Here is a 19,605-nt window from a genome sequence, read left to right as displayed (position 1 = left end):
AAGAATGAATTTGTCCTCTTTTGTCTTTCAGAGTAAATTTAAAAAGACACCCTCGCATCACTCGTGTTGGGGTGGGGGTGACTAGAGGAGTTCCTCTTTTCATAAAAGTGTATATAGACTCATTTGGTCTGTATGATGATAAATATAGTACATGAGTGAGTGTGACAGTGGGTCAGAGTGAAAGAGTGAGAAATGCTTCTTTTTTTTTTTACAAGTATGTGCTTCTCTCTGCTGCAGGTGGGCAAAAACCTACAAATAAGCAAAAAGAATACAGATGCAAAGGTTGGAAAAGATCACATGAACCTGACATAAAGTCTGGTTAAAGAAAGAAACAAGGGACGAGGCAGAGAAACGTGGCAAAAAGAGCTTACGGTATAAAAAAGGGTACTGACTAACAACAGGAGATTAACCCTTTCAGCAGCAGTCAGACACAAAGTGAGACAAGCGCTGAATCCGAACACCGGGTTTCATTTTTCACTTTCAGTACACACATCCTTCACGCTTTATCTTACAGCCGGGAGGCCAAGCAGGAGCTGACTTTACGTTTTTTAGCTCAGCTTTTGCCCCCCCCCTTTTTTTTTTTCTTTTTTTTTTTGAAAAATGAAGGTGTATCCCATTTAAAGCAGCAATCACGCGCGAGTCCAGTCGCACACTTCGGCTGATGGACGCTTTTGCCAGCTTTGCATTTGGAGGTAGATGGTTATCAGCTCGATGAGGTAATGGAGGGGATGTTTTTACACAAGGAGGGGTAGAATTTAAGGGGCAAAGAGGGTCTCTGTTTGCAGTGTCAATATTTACAGTGACACACACAGAGGAGGAGCACTGACTGTGGCAAACTGTCTCTGTGTGTGTGTTTGTGTGTGAGAGAGAGAAAGAGAGGGAAACACTCAGAGGGAAATACCAGCATGAATGGGTGCCTGATGTCATGCTCTAGTGAGCAGATCATGTCAGAAACACAGCCTCTATCAGCATGTCACCCAGGCCCGGGCCACTCTGGAGTGTGGCGTTGGATAAAGATAAAGTTTAGAGAAGTGAGCCAGGACGGCGTAGTGTGACTGGCACCGGCTGACCAGTGGACTCTGTGTGTGCGCCTGTTTTGCTTTGCAAATTTCAGATATGCAAATGAGGAGAACACAGGTCGCCTGTAGCACCTCTCTGCTGCTCATTACTCTTGGCACATTTCCGTCCTTTCCCCTGTTGTTCCAGCCCGTATTTACAGCACTCTCTTTACTCTTCCATTTTGAATACTAAACCCCCCGCATTCATTTTCTTAAGGCTTGTTCGCCCTCCTCACACTTTGCATAGCTCACGTCCTCCCAGCCCCCTCTCCCTCGTTTTTCTATTGTGCGAAATTCACAAGAAAATATGCTCAATTATGCAGTAAACACACCACGATATTGCAATTTTGCCATTTTAAAAGTCTAGATTCTTTCATCTTCTGTCTTTGCCCTGCAACTGCAATAAACACGACTCCATGCTGCTTGATTCTGCCCCATCTTTCTTCTTCTATTTATTTATGTTTTACATAAGAGCTCATAACCCCGAGCCATACCTACATCCCATAAATCATCATGTTGGTTGCCTGGTTAACAACTCTAGTCATACTGTAAACAAAACAGTAGACAAAGGTGCCCTCATGTCACTGAAGACTAATGGCATGGCATCAAAGCCAGTGAAATTGATTTGTCACCATCTAGTGGTCAATTGTACTTATTACAGCTGCTAAAACTCCATTTAGTCCTCCCGTTTTCTTTCTTTTTAGAGCACAAATACAGATACAGAAAAACTGATACCTCGTATGGTTATTGAAAATCTTTTATTATATTGTTCACAGTGCTCAGAGGGTGGTTGTCAGAACACAAATGTACAGTCGAGCAGTCAGAGGACCCGTCAGACACCCCACCCTTCCATATAGAGACTCTTTTCTTGTTTAGACTGCATGACAGACATAGTGCAAACAGCTCTTTAATTTCCATTTCCCTCTATTAGTGATACAGGATATTGAGAGCTTTATGTGAAAGGTTTCATTCAAAAAATATTCTGTTTAAATCAGCTGCTGTGCTAATAATTATGCACTGTAGTAATAATAATAGTCCAAAAGGTAGCACACAGAAATATGAACAATTAAAACTGAGACGACTCATTTTGCAGATGAAGAGCATGCAATAGGAAAAGATCCAGATTTCACAGTCAGAAACTGACCGGGGACTTTAAGCTAAAGTATAAGGAGTACTAGAAGAACTGAAAATGGAGCTTATATATTGAAGTCTTAAGCACTGCATTTACTTTCTCTAGAAATCATTAGGTTACTGCACTATACGCAATGAAGGACATTTGATTATTGGAGAGATTAAAATCTGTTGCGGCATTAAATTTCTTTGTTATTTGCAAACAGTTAATCGGTTATTGCTGATTGCAGAATACCCTCAGAGGACGTAAATCAGAGGATTCACAGGCCACGTCACAGAAAATGTCCTGTAAAATGTTGCTCTACGAGTATATGCTATATATAAGGTATAAAAAACAGCTGGGTGCGACTGTTATTTTTGAGAATCAAAATATAAATTCACAGACTTCCTTTTCGTGAGATATATTTATGGTAATGTCGATACTATAATTACTCGGGCATATAGACATACAGTACATATAATAGTAAGGAAAGTCAGTATGGCTCAGTTACCCTGTATCAGTGCTAATTCTGAGAGGTATTTGAATACAAGGCAGTCTGAGGCCTTCTGTCTGGACTGGGTCTACAGTATGGCAGTAACGTGTGACTTAAAAAGAATTCAATACTGTTTAGGTAGCATATTTATAGGTTTTTTCACTCTGTATTAATGGTAAAAAACAAAACAGGTTTGCTCTCGGCAAAGGGAGCTGAACTCACAAATGAAAACAAGGCTGAATTAGTCGGTAAACTTTCTCTGCTGTCACTACATGCAATCAAACAGGCCAGTGTGCACCAATGCAGTAATGAAACCTTTTCACAGGCGATAACAGTGACATAGGAGCGCACGCCAAACAACAGTGCGAGTCTGAGCAAAGCCAACAGAGTGCTACAGTGAAGACACGTTAATAATTTACCCATTAATAACCAGAGCTACAGATATGAATACGGCCTTTTTCATACAACTCGGCCAGTGACTTTTAATTTTATTGCACATTAAAACACAGCTAGCGCAGCTTTAGAAAAAAAAAAGACATCATAGAAATGTCACTAATCTTACACTTTCTGTGAACATGTCATTACTGGAGCTTTAATTATGCTGTAGAACACATTGTGTACAGAATATACTGCGTGTCGGCTGGGTCGGTGGAATCGTAAAGCTCCTTTGTAGCTCAGGAAAACCTGGGCATCTGTAAACACTGCATACATGTGACAACCCAAACTGTATAGAACCAGAGCAGAGTGCTAAAAAATAGACTGTTTAACAGCAGTGTGTTTGGTACTTGGACCAACCAGTATTTACACACATTTTAATTTCTATGGATGACTCTCACCATTGACATAATACATATTATAAACACCATTTAAACCATATAGATTTTTAATAAGTATGGCATATACTTCTCTGTAACACTGCAGAATAAATATGAATTAAGAGGTATTTGCAGTTACTAATTGGCCCAAGTCTCTTCATGGCATACACTAAGACAGGATGCTGTACCAAGTACAAAAGTCTGAGAGAGGTAACAAAGCAGTGAGATGATGTGTCATAACGGTATATGGGCACCTTGGCCTTGTTTATCCGTTGTACGACCTAATCTGACCCCGATAGCGGGTGAAAGATCAATCAGGAAACAAGCTGCTACAGCACTGTGCGTGTGTTTCAGTATATGCTGGTATGGCTGAAGAAAAACAGGCATACACTGTAAGAAAGCTTCTCCAAAAAACAAAACTCCTTACACAATATGCTTCACAGACAGACCAAGTTGCTGTTAAGGCTTTGTTGTATATGAGCTTATAAAGTGAGGTTAGAAATAAATGCACCTATAAAGTTGTTACAAAGAGTGACCGTACCCTGTAAGTAGATGAACACATTGCTGAGATTTTGGCATGTGAAGTGCTGAGGTTGTATATCACAGTATTTACACAGCGTAACATTGCATGAAAACAAACTGGTTGTTTTTTGTTAAAAAAATGGCTCTCGTTTGCGTTCGGCGAGTGAGCTCGAGTCCCCCCCCAAAAAAGCATCCACCTGACGGTCGGTGTTCAGCATCTAGCAGCTGATGCCACTTTTGTGTATGTGTGTGTGTGTGTGCGTATAAGTCAGAAAGTGTATTTATCATCTGGGTCACTCTTACAGGTTAAAACAGAATACATGTTACAGTTTACAGTACCTTGACATACCAACTTAGTGCTTTTAGTTAAAAACGCACTTCAGTGAAAAGTAGACAAGTGAGACACTTGATTGAAAAAGCATCCAACAGGAGTGCAAGCAGTACAAAAAGAGAAAAAAGTGTAAAGAGCTTAATATATACTGTCTAAATGTTTAAAAAGCATAGTATATTTGATATATTTATATATTCCACCTATTTCTTCATCTATTTTACATCATGATTCCACCACAGTCCAGCTGATTTGTATATAATTTTGGCTTTTTAAAAAATTCTCCCAGTAGCATTGCACAATCACAAACTAACATTTGTCTTCACTCATCCTCTTCTGCCAGACTTTTCATTCTGTTCCCACTTTCCTCAGTTAATTTGAAGCACATATTATCAACAGGTTATTAAGCAAGGCATGACTTTGTCAAAATTTGCATTAATTTACTAAGATCATCCATCCTGACTGCGTAACTGTGAAACTCTCCCTCCATTTTCATCATTCCTGCAGTGCTACAATCCTTTGCTCCAGCAGAGGGACCCATTTCTCACATATCCAAGCCAATCCAGTGCTCCCACTTTCAGAGCCGTGGACAAAAGGCTGTGGGAGCAAACACCCTGGAGGACACAACAGGGGAGTTGAAAATACTCCTTTCCTCCATTTATAAAGGAAGATGAAACACCCCATGAAACAGGAGGGAGATTAAGGGATGTCTGCTCCCTCTCCAACTTCTCCTTCAGGCTCCTCAGCTTGGGAGCGGCCTTGCACGTCTGAAGGTGTGTGAGCGCATCGTAAGCTGCTCCAGTTAGCTTTGTTCTTGTGCAGGTGATCTAGCATTGTTTGGCTGAGCAGGCTGGGCTCAGTGAAGCGGTGCCACTCCTCAAACAAGGGCTCCACAATGTAGGAAATAAAACCTTAAAACACACAGACATCTTCTGTTAGGTACACACGGTATGGCATTAGCAAACAGGGCGAAAAGAAAGCGCACTCCCTTTTGATTCTAAGTATTTCCGTATCAGTACACAATAAAAGAAAAATCTAGCCATCACCAGGTCTTAAATGTATGTAAACACAACCTGAGACGAAAAAAAACACGACATATTACACCGTCATTATTTGACAACGCTAAGCCAAAATGCAAACACAGGGTGATTCAGTATCTTATAGAACCATCTTCAGTAACAATAATTTTTTTTCTGTGTGACTTTATCAGTCTGTCACATCACCGTGGAGGAATTTTGGCTCGCTCTTCTTTACAATAGTGCTTCTGGCTATTGAGGTTTGTCACCATTCATTTATCAAGGTCCTGCCACAGGTCTGGACTTTTACTGGGTAACATCTTAATTCGTTTCTTTTTCAGCCATTCTGTTGTAGATTTGCTGCTGAGCTTGGGATCACTTAAAAGTTGCATGACTCAGTTTTAGCCCAGCTTAAGCTGACTCTAGAATTTAATATACAGAGGAGCTCATCGTCATCTCAGTGACTCCAAGGTGCCTGAGTCCTGTGACTGGAAAAACAAGCCCAAATCATCACCCCTCCACCACCTTGCTGATATGAGTATGCTGTGTTTCATTTTCTCCTGGCAACCCTTCCAAACAAGCCAAACTTGTTTAGTCTTTTTCTGACTGAACTGTCATGAACTTTAACATCTCACATGCTAACTGAGGCCTGTAGCGTCTGAGATGTAGCTCTTGGGTTTTTTAGCAGTTTTCTGTGGAAGCAGTAAAGATATACTTAGCCCTTTACAAACTGCTTCTTCCTTTTTGGCTTAGTTTTTGTTTAACAATTAATGACACAGTGAAATATTTGATGTTTTGTAGTTGATCAGATAAACTGTATTAACTCCTGATATATAAAACCTTAGAATTAAAGGGGTTGTGCTTTCTTTTTATTGTACATAGAGAGCCCCTATGAAGTGCAGTTGTGTGTCTGTGAGTGCACTCTAGTACTCACCTATCTGAATGGCTGGGACAGAGTCAGACTGTTGGTTGCAGAGAGGACTGATCTCTAGGTCAAACTTCTTCTCCAGGTCACCTGCAGGTTAAATGCCAGAACTCAGAAAACAGATATAAGACATAATGAAGAGAGATACAGTTGTTAATCTCTGTATTGACTGCTTGAAATAGTTAAAAAACAAAATACTGTGTATAGACTTCAGACACAGTGATGTCTTTGTTTGCAAAAATGACATCCCTGCATAACTAGTAGGCATATATTTAATTTATCCCACATTTAGAGATGTCCTATTTCTTTTTCTTTTTTACATCAATATTGAGTTTTGCTTGAATTTTTTAATTGCTTTGCAAGACAGAAAGAGTATTGCTGTTATTAAACAATGAAATGGTATTATGAAGAAATGCAAATTTGGTTTTAACACTGAATATTAGTAAAAGTATGAAATTGCTTAAAGTATCACTGATAATTTGAGAAAGCCTTGACATAAATTGAGATAAGACATCCTCTCACCCTGTCTGTAGAATTCCTCACACACCCGCTCGCTCCACTGCCTGCTCAGCTCCCAAACCCGACACGGATTACAGATATCTGCACACTTGAGCGCAATCTGCAGGTTTGCAAATTGAAAGAAATGCACATATATGGTAAATGTAGACAAGGTTTTCATTCAAATTCAGCTTATATAATGAAGCTGAAGTCACAGGAAGAATTGCTGTGAGAAATGGAGACGGTGCACTATACCTGCAGTATAAAGTGTCTGTGTGAAGCCAGCTGAAGATCCAGGTCCTGGTTGTCCAGATGTTCTCTGAAGGTCATTAGGAACTCATTTTGTCTGTTTATGTCTGTAGCCAGGATGAGAGAGCCCAGCCGCTGTTCAATGTCCCGCCTGCAGAAAAGAGGGAAGCGTCACCAAGATGAAACAGCAAAACATTCACTTTTAACTCCACCTGTAACCGAGCAACAACTGTTTTTACAATAACTTCCTACATCGAGAGCTCCTTGGTTGGCGCTCAGATACCGAGATTGACCTCTGACCTTCTTGTGAAGGCTCAAAGGCTCATGGTGCAAAGAAACAAGAGTAGCAAAAATGCTTTAATCGTATAAAGTAGTACTAGAATACCTCCCTCCAAAAGACTTACATAGTGGACGTGAGGCTGTCAGTCCAAACACAGATGGCTTTACATTTTAGAGCCATTATATTGTGCAAGTTAAAGTTTAAGTCTGCCTATTGTCCATTTAAACAAATGAAATTTTACAGTAGTTAACACTTTAAAATATCCAAATCAGCCTGCTACGCTGTATTCGTGTTTGCGTGTTCTTACGACATGTCAGCAGGCAGGTGGGACAGCAGTCCCGACTCTCGCAGCATGCCCACAGTAGATCTCCAGTGGTGACTCTCCAGCACAGATGTGTTCTGGACAGGACAAATAAAAACCAAACTGTGTTTCAAATAGGCCGAGACACAAGGCCCTTCATCCACACGCTGACATCCATCTGCAAACTGGTGTGTACCTGGTAGAGGGATGCCAGGTGGTGTCTGGTCTTGATGAGGAAGGGCTGGTTGACTCCAGGATGGTCCACGTCATGGGCAGCTGCTGCCATCAGACCCAGGAATATGTCCAGAGGACTCAGATGCTCTGCCAGCTACAACACAGCAATGTTTGTTCTTTACACAGGAGGAAGACTTGGACTCATTTTTAAGAAATTTTAAACAAAGCTTCTTTGCTTGATGTACAAAGGTGGTGAAAAGACACATGTACTTTGGAGAATAATACTAAGTCTGACAAGTGTCCAGTTTTTATTACTGCCACTTCTTGGGTCTGTTTTTCTACAATTGGTACTTACAAAAGAAGTTCTGTGTATGAGATTTCAAACATTCATGCAGTGGAATAAACCTGCTGTATCACAGCAAAAAAATAAAAAGTATCTCCGTGTTTAAGTAGCTACTGGCTACACCAGCTGTAGTTTAGGAGGTAGAGCAGATCATCCACTAATTGGAAGCTTGGTAGTTTGATCTCTGGCTGCTCCACTCTGCATGTTGAAGTATCACTGGGGTAGATACTGAACTGTTGCTGTCTGATGCCTTCATTGAAGTGTGAATCTTGGACGAAAAGCACTTTGGTGTAGAAAAAAGTGCTTATATGAATGGATCTAATGTTAATTTGTAACCTTTCCATAATACTTGTATTCTACAATATTTTGATTATTAATAAGTGTTAGTTATTGTGTTGTTGTACCCTGTTTATTAGTAGGTTCTAAAATATATTTTACCTTTAAGAAGTGTAATGCAATTATTAAAATATTTGTAAAATGAGTAAAACCTCTAATCTTAATCTTAAATACTTCTGTTACATCGAACTAGAATTAGGAAAAAAATTCAGTTGTCAAATTAAAGTGAACTTTTTTGACCTATGACTTCTTCTCCATTACTTATGTTTTTTGCAGGATTGTTTAAAATTCTAATATTGTGACAACCCTAGTCAGACATTGACACCAATTTTCAGGAAACCAGGCTAAACTATGTGTTTTATAAATTCACTCAACTAGAATCATTCAAAAGAGAAGGCAACAAAGGAAATGCACTTGTTGGCAGCAGTGTGTGCTGCACACTGTAATATAAGGTCCATTCAATATGTTTGGTTTTTTTTTACATTTTTAGGTGGCCTGATGACTGTAGCACTTTTAAAGACAGCTTCTCAGACTGTAAATAAAATGTGTGTGCGTGTGTGTATAGCACCAGCCTACAAATATTACCTGCTGGAGAAAACACATTGTGGATCACGCAATATAAAATCCTTGCAGTTAAAGCAGTTATTTGATACAAAGCCTTGATGTGTGCCATAGCATGTAATCATAGGATATTGGCTGAAGGACCTCCAGGCCTGTTCTTATACAGGGGTGTTTGTTGTCTATGACACACCGGTGCATGTGCTGACTGAATTTCATTCAATGCTTTTAACGAAATAGAGGCATCACAAAGCACTTCACAGAGCAAAAGAGGACACAAAAGCAATTACTGAAAAAAGGGAAAGATGTAGAGAAGCTTAATCTGGTCATAGGGCTTTAGAGAGTTCTCAGAGCTATGGATTGATGTGTCGTCGAGTCTAAGTGAGCGGGAATTATCCCCGAGGGAACAAAGCTAATAGAATATGTCAAGGAGAAGCTTAGCCTGGTGAGGTCTTACCGTATGAGTATGACAGACAGAGCGCGTGTGTGTGAATACAGTATTATTCATTACCTTGGGCTCCTTTAGGTAGCAGTACATGGCTTGAGTAACATCAGCAGCATGAACAGCATTGTGATAGGGATTTTGGGAGTGGTAGTCCTCCTGCACCATGCCTAGCAAAGAAAAACACAAGGCCAAACCCTGTGAAACACGACTTTCACACCACTGACCTGCACTACTGTTTTGACTGTTTCAATCTCCATTTGATTTTAAGGGTGTTTTCACACCAACAGTTTGTTTACCCTGGTTCAAGGGTGTCACGTCCGGCCTGCGATACAAATATATCTGCTAGATGGTTTCATATGTCAAGTATTAATGGTCTCTTGGTATGTGGGAGCTGAATCCTCAGCCCAGTTGAGAATGCATGCAGCCAGCGGTAGGGCTTTATTTTGATGGGCACACCATGCAGCCAATCACACGTTATGCTGCATCCCAGAATGCAAAGTGTACCTAGCTACAGAAATGTATTTAACTCAGATTTGCAGCATACACCAGGTACTTGGCTTGGATCATAGTCACACCATGGTGTGATAACCACATTCACACCTGCACAAGCAAACTGCACCGCGATAGAAAAAGAACCAGAGTTTGATTTAGAAGGAGTGAACACAGTGGGTGATGTGTTTACTTCTTAGCAAGTCCTATAAATGGCTAATTAGTTTTTTAAAATTCTGATGACTTGAAATGTCTTTACTGCGATCAGTTTACGCACACAAAGTCCAGACAATGTCTGAATCGGGTCAGCTGGCATTGGAGATGATCAGCTTAAGACATAATCTCACTACAGGAAATAATAAATACTTGTTTGTTGTGATTTTATCACACTACTTCCTGCATTATCTTTACATTACACCCAGCAGAATCAGACATCTCACTGACTTGCACAGTACTAACAAGCTGGAAGGTTAAAGACTATCTGATGCCTGACAGGTTAGAGTCTCGTTTACTCCAGTAGAAGTCTACAAGTTTTCAGGGCTGCAGAGCACTCACGAAATTGTCTCCACAGTAAACAACAGTGCAGTAAGAGTGTTGCAACATCAAACTTCTCACTTACTCTGCTGGATCTTATAATTAGATAAATAAATAAATAGAGTGAAAAACAATATTTTGGCAGGGCATTAAATCTCATTTCCATTGTGCAAAAATTAATTTATACTTGAACCCATAGATTGTGTTTCTTTCCTCTGCTGTGTGAAATTACAAAACAATGTTGACTGTGTGCTCTGTTGCCATAACAACACGCAGCTCATTGTTACTCTGCAGTATCTATGAGGTACCATTTAGCTTGCTATGGTTACTGGGTTAATATTCACTTACTACAGGAATGTGCGGACTATCACTTTGCCCAGATTTGTTGTTAGTGCTCAGAGTCTCTTTTGTAATGATTTACTGGTTGAGTAAAAAGCAATTGTGAGTTTTCCTTCTCAGCTTTCAGTCCCGCCAAAATCACAGTGCAGGCGCACTTCATAGTAAGTAATGTTTCTATAGAGGCAGGAGAAATAATTATATGTAAGGACAGCAGTGTTTTAAAGCTGAGAAAGTGTTGAATTCCTAAAGTCGGAAGCTTAAAAAAAAACTATCAACACTTTATTGCAGCTTACCAAGAAACCTGTTAAGTTTGACCATGTCCAGCTGAAAGTGGTGAATGAGATCGTAGACATTGAAGAGATGGCACATCAGCGTCACCAGGCTGTTACCTAAAGCACACAACATTGATATTCAAAAGAATTCATATAGCTCAGATCAGTAAGTCCACCAAGTTAAAAAAACGTAATCACGTTTTACATTTCATATGGACTAACTTTATACAGGGTTTGTGCTGGAAGCATGCATAGAGTGATGGTGGATTGTATCCTGTAGGTGGGGGTCAAAAAAGTTTATGAAAATAACCAATTTAATAATAAATCATCTCACCGTTTGTAAGACGATCGAAGAGGAAAATGTCAAAGTTCCATGTGCCTACTTTTGATAGCATGTGCTAGAAAGAAAGAAAGAAAACTGTCAGAATTTATCTGTTGGGAATATGTGTATGGCTTTGACTGCATATGAATATGTGTGTGTGTTTTCTCACAGCAGCTTGTCCCAGGTAGTCATCATCAAGTAAGTGTAAGGACCTGGGGGTGTGAGGAACTAACCCCCTCAGCAACCTAGAGGCGTGGCAGTATCTCTGGAAGCTCAGGAGACGCTTCACCTTTCTCCTGGTGACGGTCTCTACCTCCCCCTGTTGGGCACTGGCTTAAATTACAAAAAGAAAGAAAATGCGTGTTGTGTGAATAGCTGAAACACGTTTTCTACACAAATGGGTGACCTACAGGATTTAAATGGTATGTTGTTCTGTCACAGAAACCAAGAAGAGAAATATTTTAGGTAAAACCCCGTCATTACAAAGGGTGGGAATTTCAAAAATAATTTATTCACCAGGAGGTATTTGCCTACCCTTTGAAAATCCCCTCTTCCACCCCTGCTCAAATGACTGTGCATAGTTGTGGTAGACTTGTGATATGAGTTTGCACTGGGCCTCCTTCATGAAAGCTGTGGTTGTCTCTGGCTTTGCATGTTTCTCCTGTTTATACAGTAGCATCTAATTTCACAGTGGCACACGTTTTACTGCTTTGTTTTTTTCCTTCTTGTTATTGTTTCATCATGCTCAGTAAACTGCTTACAGGCACATTGCTGCCACCATCTGGCAGTAGTAGCCTATCACATCCAACCTGATGCCAGTAAAACAAGAGAAATATATCTATGTTAAAATGAGAAGCACTCATAAAAACTGTTTGTTTGTTTGCTTGCTTTTACCATGTGTTGTTAGTCATTAAATGTATTTATAGCTGAAATAAACAGCTTAGTAAAAAGCAAAAAAAAAAGGGAGGGGGGAATGTCAGACTGTTTAAAAATTAGGATAGCTGTGCCATTTTTAGACAGTCTTGTCTAGAAGGCCTTTGTGGTTTACAAGGATAGTATTTGTAATTGTTATGTAACAAGAAAAAAAAACTAAGAAATTTGAGCACTTCCTTAGGTTGACATGACTAACACTGCTTCACACTGATGTACAGTTAGGTAACTGTTTTGAACAAAGAGATTGTTTGGCCTCTGTGAACAACATCAGCGGATTTTAAATCAAAGAAAGAAAAATAGATCTGATTAAAGTGCAGACTTTCTGCTTTAATATAAGGGGGTTAAAAAAATTGTGCATTAATTGTTTATGACTTACAGCCATTCTTTAACACAGTTCTCCATTATCAGAGGGTCAAAAATAATTTAATTCAATTCAATTCAATTTTATTTATACAGCGCCAAATCACAACAACAGTCGCCTCAAGGCGCTTTATATTGTAAGGTAGACCCTACAATAATACATAACAATTGACTGACAAGCAGTTTCATGGACAGATGAGGCCTGTTCACAAATGAAAGAGACAATATCTGGAGTTGATTCAAAGAGATGTTAGGGCAAGTGAGAGAGGCCAACACTAGGCTGATAAAACAAACTTATCACAGAAGGAGCAAAAACTTTAGGAGTGGCTAAATCTACAATCTGGTACATTCTTAAAACGAAGGAATACCAGTTAAGTAACACTCGAAGGCCTGAAAGACCACAGAAGACAGTTAAAGTGGATGACGATACAATTATTTACATGGTTCAGAAAAACAACTTCACAACATCTAACCAAGTCATGAACACTCCTGTGGAGGAGGTGTATCATTGTTCACAACAAGGTGCAAATCACTGGTAAACACTCAAGAACAAGGCCAGATTAGACTTTGCCAGAAAACACCTCAAAGAGTCTTTACAGTTCTGGAAAAGAAAAAAGAATCTGACAGGTGAAACCTTGTACCAGAATGATGGGAAGAGAAAAGTATGGAGAAGGAGAGGAACAGCTCATGATCCAGAGCATACCACATCATCTGTCAAACATGGTGGAGGTAATGTTATGGCATAGGCATGTATGGCTGGATGGTGTTTATTGATGATGTGACTGCATGATAGAAGCAGCAGGATGAATTGTGAAGTGTACAAGGCTACACTCTCTGCTCAGATTAAGCCAAATGTTGCATAACTGATCAGACAGAGCTTCACAGTGCAACCAGATCATGACCCAAAGCAAACTCCAAAAACAACCCAAGAGTTTCTCAAGGCAGCAAAATAAGATACTCTTCAATGGCCAAGTCAGTCACCTGATCTCAGCACAACAGAGAGGCTTTTCAGTTACTAAATACAAACCTGAAGGCAGAAAAACCCGCAAACAAGTAGCAACTGAAGGTGGCTGCAGTAAACGCCCAAAAGAGCATCTCAAGTGATGAAACACAGTATCTGATGATGCTCATGGGTTCTACACTTCAGGCAATCATGGGCTGATTTTCACCCAAGTATTAAAAACAATCCTTATATTGTGTGTGATCTGCAAACAATTAATGTTTTAATTAATTAACATTTGTTAAACCCTTTGAATGAAAACTGAAAGTCTGCCCTTCAATTAAATCTTGACTGTTTGACTTAAATTTCACTGTTGTACCTTTTAGTAGGTGTTAATATTAGACTGAAATACAGAAACAATTAAATACAGTTTATTGTTGTTCCAAGAAATTTTCATTTTCCAGAGAAGTATAAAGGAGAATAGTTTTTTATATGAATTTTTTTTTTTTAAAATGAGGAGACTTACTTTTTAAAATTCGCAGATCAATCAACGGGTAGGAGCCTCGTCTCTCAGCCAGCAGCACACCAGCATGACCAGTGTTCAGCCTGCCATCAGCTAGATGGAGAGAAGAAAGAAAGAAAGAGGGGGGTGTGAACGAGAAACATGAATAAAGAAACAGAAAGATTTGGGATTATGTTTTTGTGGTGGCTTTTAGTGGCACACATACCCCATGAATAATAAGTCAACGTTTCAAGAGGAAGCGCGGAGACGGAATGAGAGCAAACAAGGGGCTGACGGCAATGGCAATTTTATTTATATAAGACATTTCATTGTAAGTACACTCAATGTGCTTAGCAGAGATGATACAAACAAAAACCTGTGTGGGTTTACAATGCCTCAAAGCAGTGAAAACAGCAAAATAAAACTTTACAAAGAACAAAAAACAGAGCAGCCAGAAGGGTTTTGGGAACAGTGTTGCACTTTAAGGAGATAGTCAAGATAATCAGCCTCATTGATTCAGATTCAAATGTTCTTAGATTAGCCCCCGTGAAACAAGAGGATCCTTGATGACACAGAAGAACCAGGACATCGTGCATCTCATCCGGGTTTGCCAGAGGAACATGGATTTCATGCCACCTTGCAGCTGTAATGGGTCACAGTAACACTTTGCTTTTATCAGATTATTATTGCCTTAACTTTGTGTGTGTGTCTGTGTGTGTGTGTGTAGTTGAAACTGATGGTTTCAACTGGTTTTAATCTGAATCAAATTTCAGGTTTGTGTTACAACCAAAGACTAATTGAAAGACCTGAACTTTTTTTTCTGGTATAAAAAAAAATTGATTTCTTTGAAGAGCCTGAGTCGATGTGTTGATTGCCACTGTTTACACAGCTGACAAATGTTTTCTGGGGAACATATTGATAAATGCCAATGGATTTCAAACAGCAAATTTTTTCCTGAAAGGAATCAAGTGTTTCAGCATACTGTGTGAGCGCTCATCCACAGTCTTGAATAGCCTGAGAGGTCCCCTTCTGGGTTTTCCTTGTGGTTCGAGCATCTATCTGATGGAGAAGGAGCACAAAAGCTAAACAGAGACTCCTAATACTTCCTCTGTTTAGCACTTTGCAATTCACACACTCTGAGGCCAGAGAGGAGACACAAAAGAACTAGGTCCTAAGTCACAGCCAACATGCACACAGATAAAATTTGCACTTGAATAAGCTATGGGTATACTGAATAATTTACACGTCAGTTGTGGGGAACTGGAGCGTATTATATCCCTAAGGCTGCCAAATCACATCACCTCTTTGAGTCTTGCTTAGGAGATGCTAAAAGCAACTGAACTACCTGTTAATGGGGTTTGAGTCACTGTGGTAACACCCTCAAGTTGCCAGATCTTGCTATGCAAGTTTAAGCTGCCAAAGCATTGGAGTTTGCAGGTAGATGCTGTGTTTGCATGTGTGTGTGTATGTGTGTTTTGGAGGAAAAAATATATGGCACAAATGTTATAAATCCTGATTTATACATGTAAAAAAAACAATAACAAGTGCTGCGGGGAAGTGACTCAGCCTGCTAAAGCAAGGCAGAGGAGTCCCACTGGCCTAGTTTTTGCAATAAAAGGAGAATAAGGGGAAGGCCTCTTTGCTCTTAATCCTGTGTTCTGATGCGCGAGGAGAGGAGGAAATACATCTTCTGGAAAAACATCGCAGTCACAGATCATCCTCCTTCTAACTCAGACAAACACAATCACACCAATTCCACCCCCACCTCTCTCTCCCTCTGTTCAAGCTGCAGTATTTTTCATTCACATCATTCCAAGTTTTCATTTTCTCCCCTAATTTTTGGCATCTTTCTGCACATCCTCCTTCCTCTCCATTATTGCCCTCATCCTTCGCTCCCGTTCAACAACTACACCCCATCCCTTCTCAATATGAGCCATCATTTCCATCACCACCCGCTCCTCTTCTCCATCCCTGTTTCTCTCTCTCTCTTCCTTTAACTCCGTGTGGTAAAATAGGTCATTGTTTCCACTATGCGCAAAACTGGGTCATTTCAGATGAAAACGTGAATCAGTCGGGAGGTGTTTTAAAGAAGCGGCGACGCACATGCGCCTCGTCACGCAGACCATGCTGTTGCGCACATGCACGCTTGCAAATGAGGTTAAATCCCAGATTCCAAATACAAAAACAAGATCGCACACTTGGCACATAGTGCCCACTCACGCGAGCAGACACAGGGGAACTGACAGGAATACATTCACTTGGCTTCCATGAATCTGTGGGTGTTTGTGGCACAAACTGTACTTTGGGGCTGTTCTGAAATTTTAACAGATGCGTTGCTGTCATATGCAGTGCCAGTATTGACACCCCCCAAAAAAAGAACAACAACAAAAGGAAAAACACATTTTAAACACACAGGGGGAGATGATGTTTTCTTCCACCAACAGCTGCTGTTTTATCTGGATACACAGATAAATACAGTAAATACACTGAGCAGATACAGTAAAAACCCACTGGTAATGCTACCATTTTTTAAAAATTTTATGAGTATGTGCACTTCTACTTCATTGTCTTGCTAAGACTGACATCCAAAACCACAGGATGAAAGTTTATTGTGTTTTTTAAAAACTATCCATCTGTGCTTTGTGACGCTTTCTTTAAGCCCTTGCTACAGTAAATGTCACAATGACTCACAATCACCACTGACAACTTATCAGCAGTGTCTCCACACATTTGTATGTGCTCATTAAGAAATCGTCGCATGTATGAGGTCATCACAGGGAAAGTCACCGACAGAAAACAGTATTTCTCCATTTCCCCCTTGCTTGAGTCAGCAAAGGTAATTCCCCACATTATGAATCATCGATTCATTATTAAAAATCCACGCTGTTCCAATTTTAATCATCAGATTATTATGAAAATATTTTCCAGTTGCCGTCAGACTTCAAATCTGTTAATTTTCCTTAAAAGGTCAAGTCTCACTAAACACTGATAAGACAAACTGAAGGTATCGTAGAAGAAGCCCGAGATCGAGCCGAAAACACTTCTAAATGTCAAAAATAAATATTCAATACATAAGTACTCAGTCAACGTAAGTTTTTTGAATCACATCCTATGTGATAATGATGCTATGCAACTGATGCTATGCAACTTTCCAATGCTTTATTACTGTGATTGTTAAATATAAAACACATTGTCCTTAATTGCTGTTGATGCTGAACTTCGTTAGTAAGAGACATAGGCTTGATTGATGATGTCACACGGACAGCTGCAGCTCAGCAGATGGTAACACAGCTTTATTTAATGGACGCTCTGGCTTTACAGCCCAAATCCCTCATTTCACTGTCTACTCTGCTCAGCTGTCTGAACTATTCTGAACCGCATTTCGACCTGCGTGGCGTACGACCACACGCGCATGTAAGCATACGGCCTGAGGAGTGCTTGTCAGAGACAATCTGTCAAATCTGTCTTGTTAACAGTGAAAACATGGCACGGACTCAGAAGCTGAATATTTAATAAAAAAAAATGAAATGCATTTGCAAAACCACAAAAAAACAAGACCTTAAACTAATTTCAGTGCTAATGGGTGAAACTGAGACGTATGAAATTTGTCTCTCTCAAACTTGGACGCATTACCTTCCACATGTGCGCTCCTGTTTTCTGTGTCCAGCTTTATCTCTTCTTCCTGCTCCTTTCCTGATTCCACCCAAGGACTTGCTTGATTTCTCTCTGGCCCCTGAGAGCCTCCCTTGCGTGCTCTCCACGCTGCTCTGAGTTGCCGTATAAGAGCTGGTAGCTCCAGGGCTAGGGAGAGGCCACCACATGTAACAGGAGGAGTCCTGAGGGGACCCCAAACTGGAGAATCAGGAGGCTCCTCTGGACAGACCCCAACATCAAGACCGGTGTCCCGCATCCTGAGATCTGGGCCCCAGAGTCCCTCTAGGACAGGCATTTTGATACCACGCAGGGATGGAAGGATGGATGACAGGTGCACCAAAAAAGATCAAACTAAAGCAGAGGCTGAAACAGAGGAGAGGGTGAGAAAATATGGTGGTGCTGACAAAGAAAGAGGGAGAAGAAGAGAGAGGGCAGAAGGAGAAGCTCACTGTCAGGTAGCCATGGGTGAGGAGGAAGGAGTTGTCTAGATGTAGGACAGTGTAACAGAGACTGCAGGGAGACACGGTATCAGTAAAAGGAAAGTCAGTCGAACAGAAAGGATGAGAGCATAGAGGTGAGGAGTGACAAAAAAGAAACAAAAAGTGAGGTGCCGTGAAAAGCCAAAAAACAAGAGAAGAGAATCGTTGCGTATCCCTCTGTCCCAGAGCCACTGACAGTCTGCTCCTTCCTTCTGCCGCATTCTCTCTTCCCTCTTCAATCTCACTCGCGCCAACCTTGTTGTGGAGTCTAAAAGCCCCTCCTTCCCCCTCTCTAAGCTCGCTCACACACCGTCTCTCTCTGCCTACTAGCCCAATAACAGACCAATAGGATTGTGGGAAACACCGTCGAGCTTCGGTTCACAGCTTCTGTCACATGGTGAGAATAGTGAGACCAAAGCTGTTTGAGGTGAACTTAGGATATATACACAGACGCATCAGTCCCCCGAATTCATTTTCACAATAACAGTAGTTCAAAACATTAAGTCTATTTTTACAAATTTAGCATTTAAAGGCAGACAAGACTATAAGAACTCACTGCAGGGCTACAGTTTTTTTTTTCAATTATATGCATCATTGTTGGATGGAAACAATAGAAAATACTACTAATATTAAATAATGTCCATTCAACTTCCAATGCATCAAATTACTTTAAAAAATGAAAGCAAAGAGAGATATTGAAAATTACAATAACATAAATAGAGGTAGTAAACTCAACCAGATGGTGGACATCAGTGGTGAAGTGAGCCATTAGGCTGGAGAAGCAATCCTACTGGGCTTGGTTAGCTTGTGGGTGTCTGAAGGCAGCTCGTAGGTACTTGCAGGCCAAGTGTGCTCTGGTAGTAGTTGAAGCAAAAACTCAGGAGCGGAGGTCTTTGGTGAGCATGACTTTTGATCGGCCTTGAAGAAATTCGGACAAAATGCGAGGTGATGTCAACTTAGGCTATAGTCAGGATGTGGAAGGAATAATTTTAGGATTTCTTCAATCCCACTGACATAGCTTCTATAAAGGAAGCAAAATTAGGGGGACGAGGGGGCACTGAGGTCACTCACAGAGTTAAACAACTGTTTTGTGGCAAGGCCCCTATGGTGGATGAGATTCACCCTGAGTTCCTTAAAGGTCCTGGATGTTGTAGGGCTGCCTTGATTGACATTCCTCGGCAACATTGTGCGGAGATCTATGGCAGTGTCTCTGGAATGGGTGATGGTTCACATGTTTAAGAAGGGGAACTTGAGAGTGTGCTCCAACTACAGGTGGCAATCACAATACTCAACCTCCCTAAGAAGGTGTAGGGCAAGGTACCAGAAAGG

The 19,605-nt window shown here is 40.5% G+C and overlaps 1 protein-coding gene across 1 annotated transcript; it reads right to left on the bottom strand.

Moving 5' to 3' along the window:
* Window positions 1-1,799: 1,799 nt before the first annotated feature.
* LOC134643361 (3',5'-cyclic-AMP phosphodiesterase 7B-like) lies at window positions 1,800-18,518 on the bottom strand. Its single transcript, XM_063495684.1, has 12 exons — window positions 17,777-18,518; window positions 14,168-14,257; window positions 11,578-11,741; window positions 11,421-11,484; window positions 11,108-11,203; window positions 9,519-9,619; window positions 7,793-7,924; window positions 7,603-7,694; window positions 7,022-7,166; window positions 6,791-6,887; window positions 6,278-6,358; window positions 1,800-5,238 (listed from the first exon to the last, which is right to left on the bottom strand). The coding sequence occupies exons 1-12, from the start codon at window positions 18,090-18,092 to the stop codon at window positions 5,027-5,029; spliced, it is 1,590 nt and encodes a 529-aa protein (XP_063351754.1). The 5' UTR covers window positions 18,093-18,518; the 3' UTR covers window positions 1,800-5,026.
* Between the last annotated feature and the right edge of the window lie 1,087 nt (window positions 18,519-19,605).

This window comes from Pelmatolapia mariae, linkage group LG15 (genome assembly GCF_036321145.2).
Source record: "Pelmatolapia mariae isolate MD_Pm_ZW linkage group LG15, Pm_UMD_F_2, whole genome shotgun sequence".
Classification (NCBI taxonomy): domain Eukaryota; kingdom Metazoa; phylum Chordata; class Actinopteri; order Cichliformes; family Cichlidae; genus Pelmatolapia; species Pelmatolapia mariae.
This window is presented reverse-complemented; position numbering and strand designations above follow the sequence as displayed.

Excerpts from the sequence above, each read along its gene's own strand:
- LOC134643361 (XM_063495684.1), bottom strand. The coding sequence starts at position 18,092 with ATGCCTGTCCTAGAGGGACTCTGGGGCCCAGATCTCAGGATGCGGGAC. Across the intron at positions 11,485-11,577 it reads ACTACCTGGGACAAGCTGCT|CACATGCTATCAAAAGTAGG; the intron begins GTGAGAAAACAC and ends CTTTCTTTCTAG. Across the intron at positions 11,204-11,420 it reads CTTCGATCGTCTTACAAACG|GTAACAGCCTGGTGACGCTG; the intron begins GTGAGATGATTT and ends TGTGTGCTTTAG.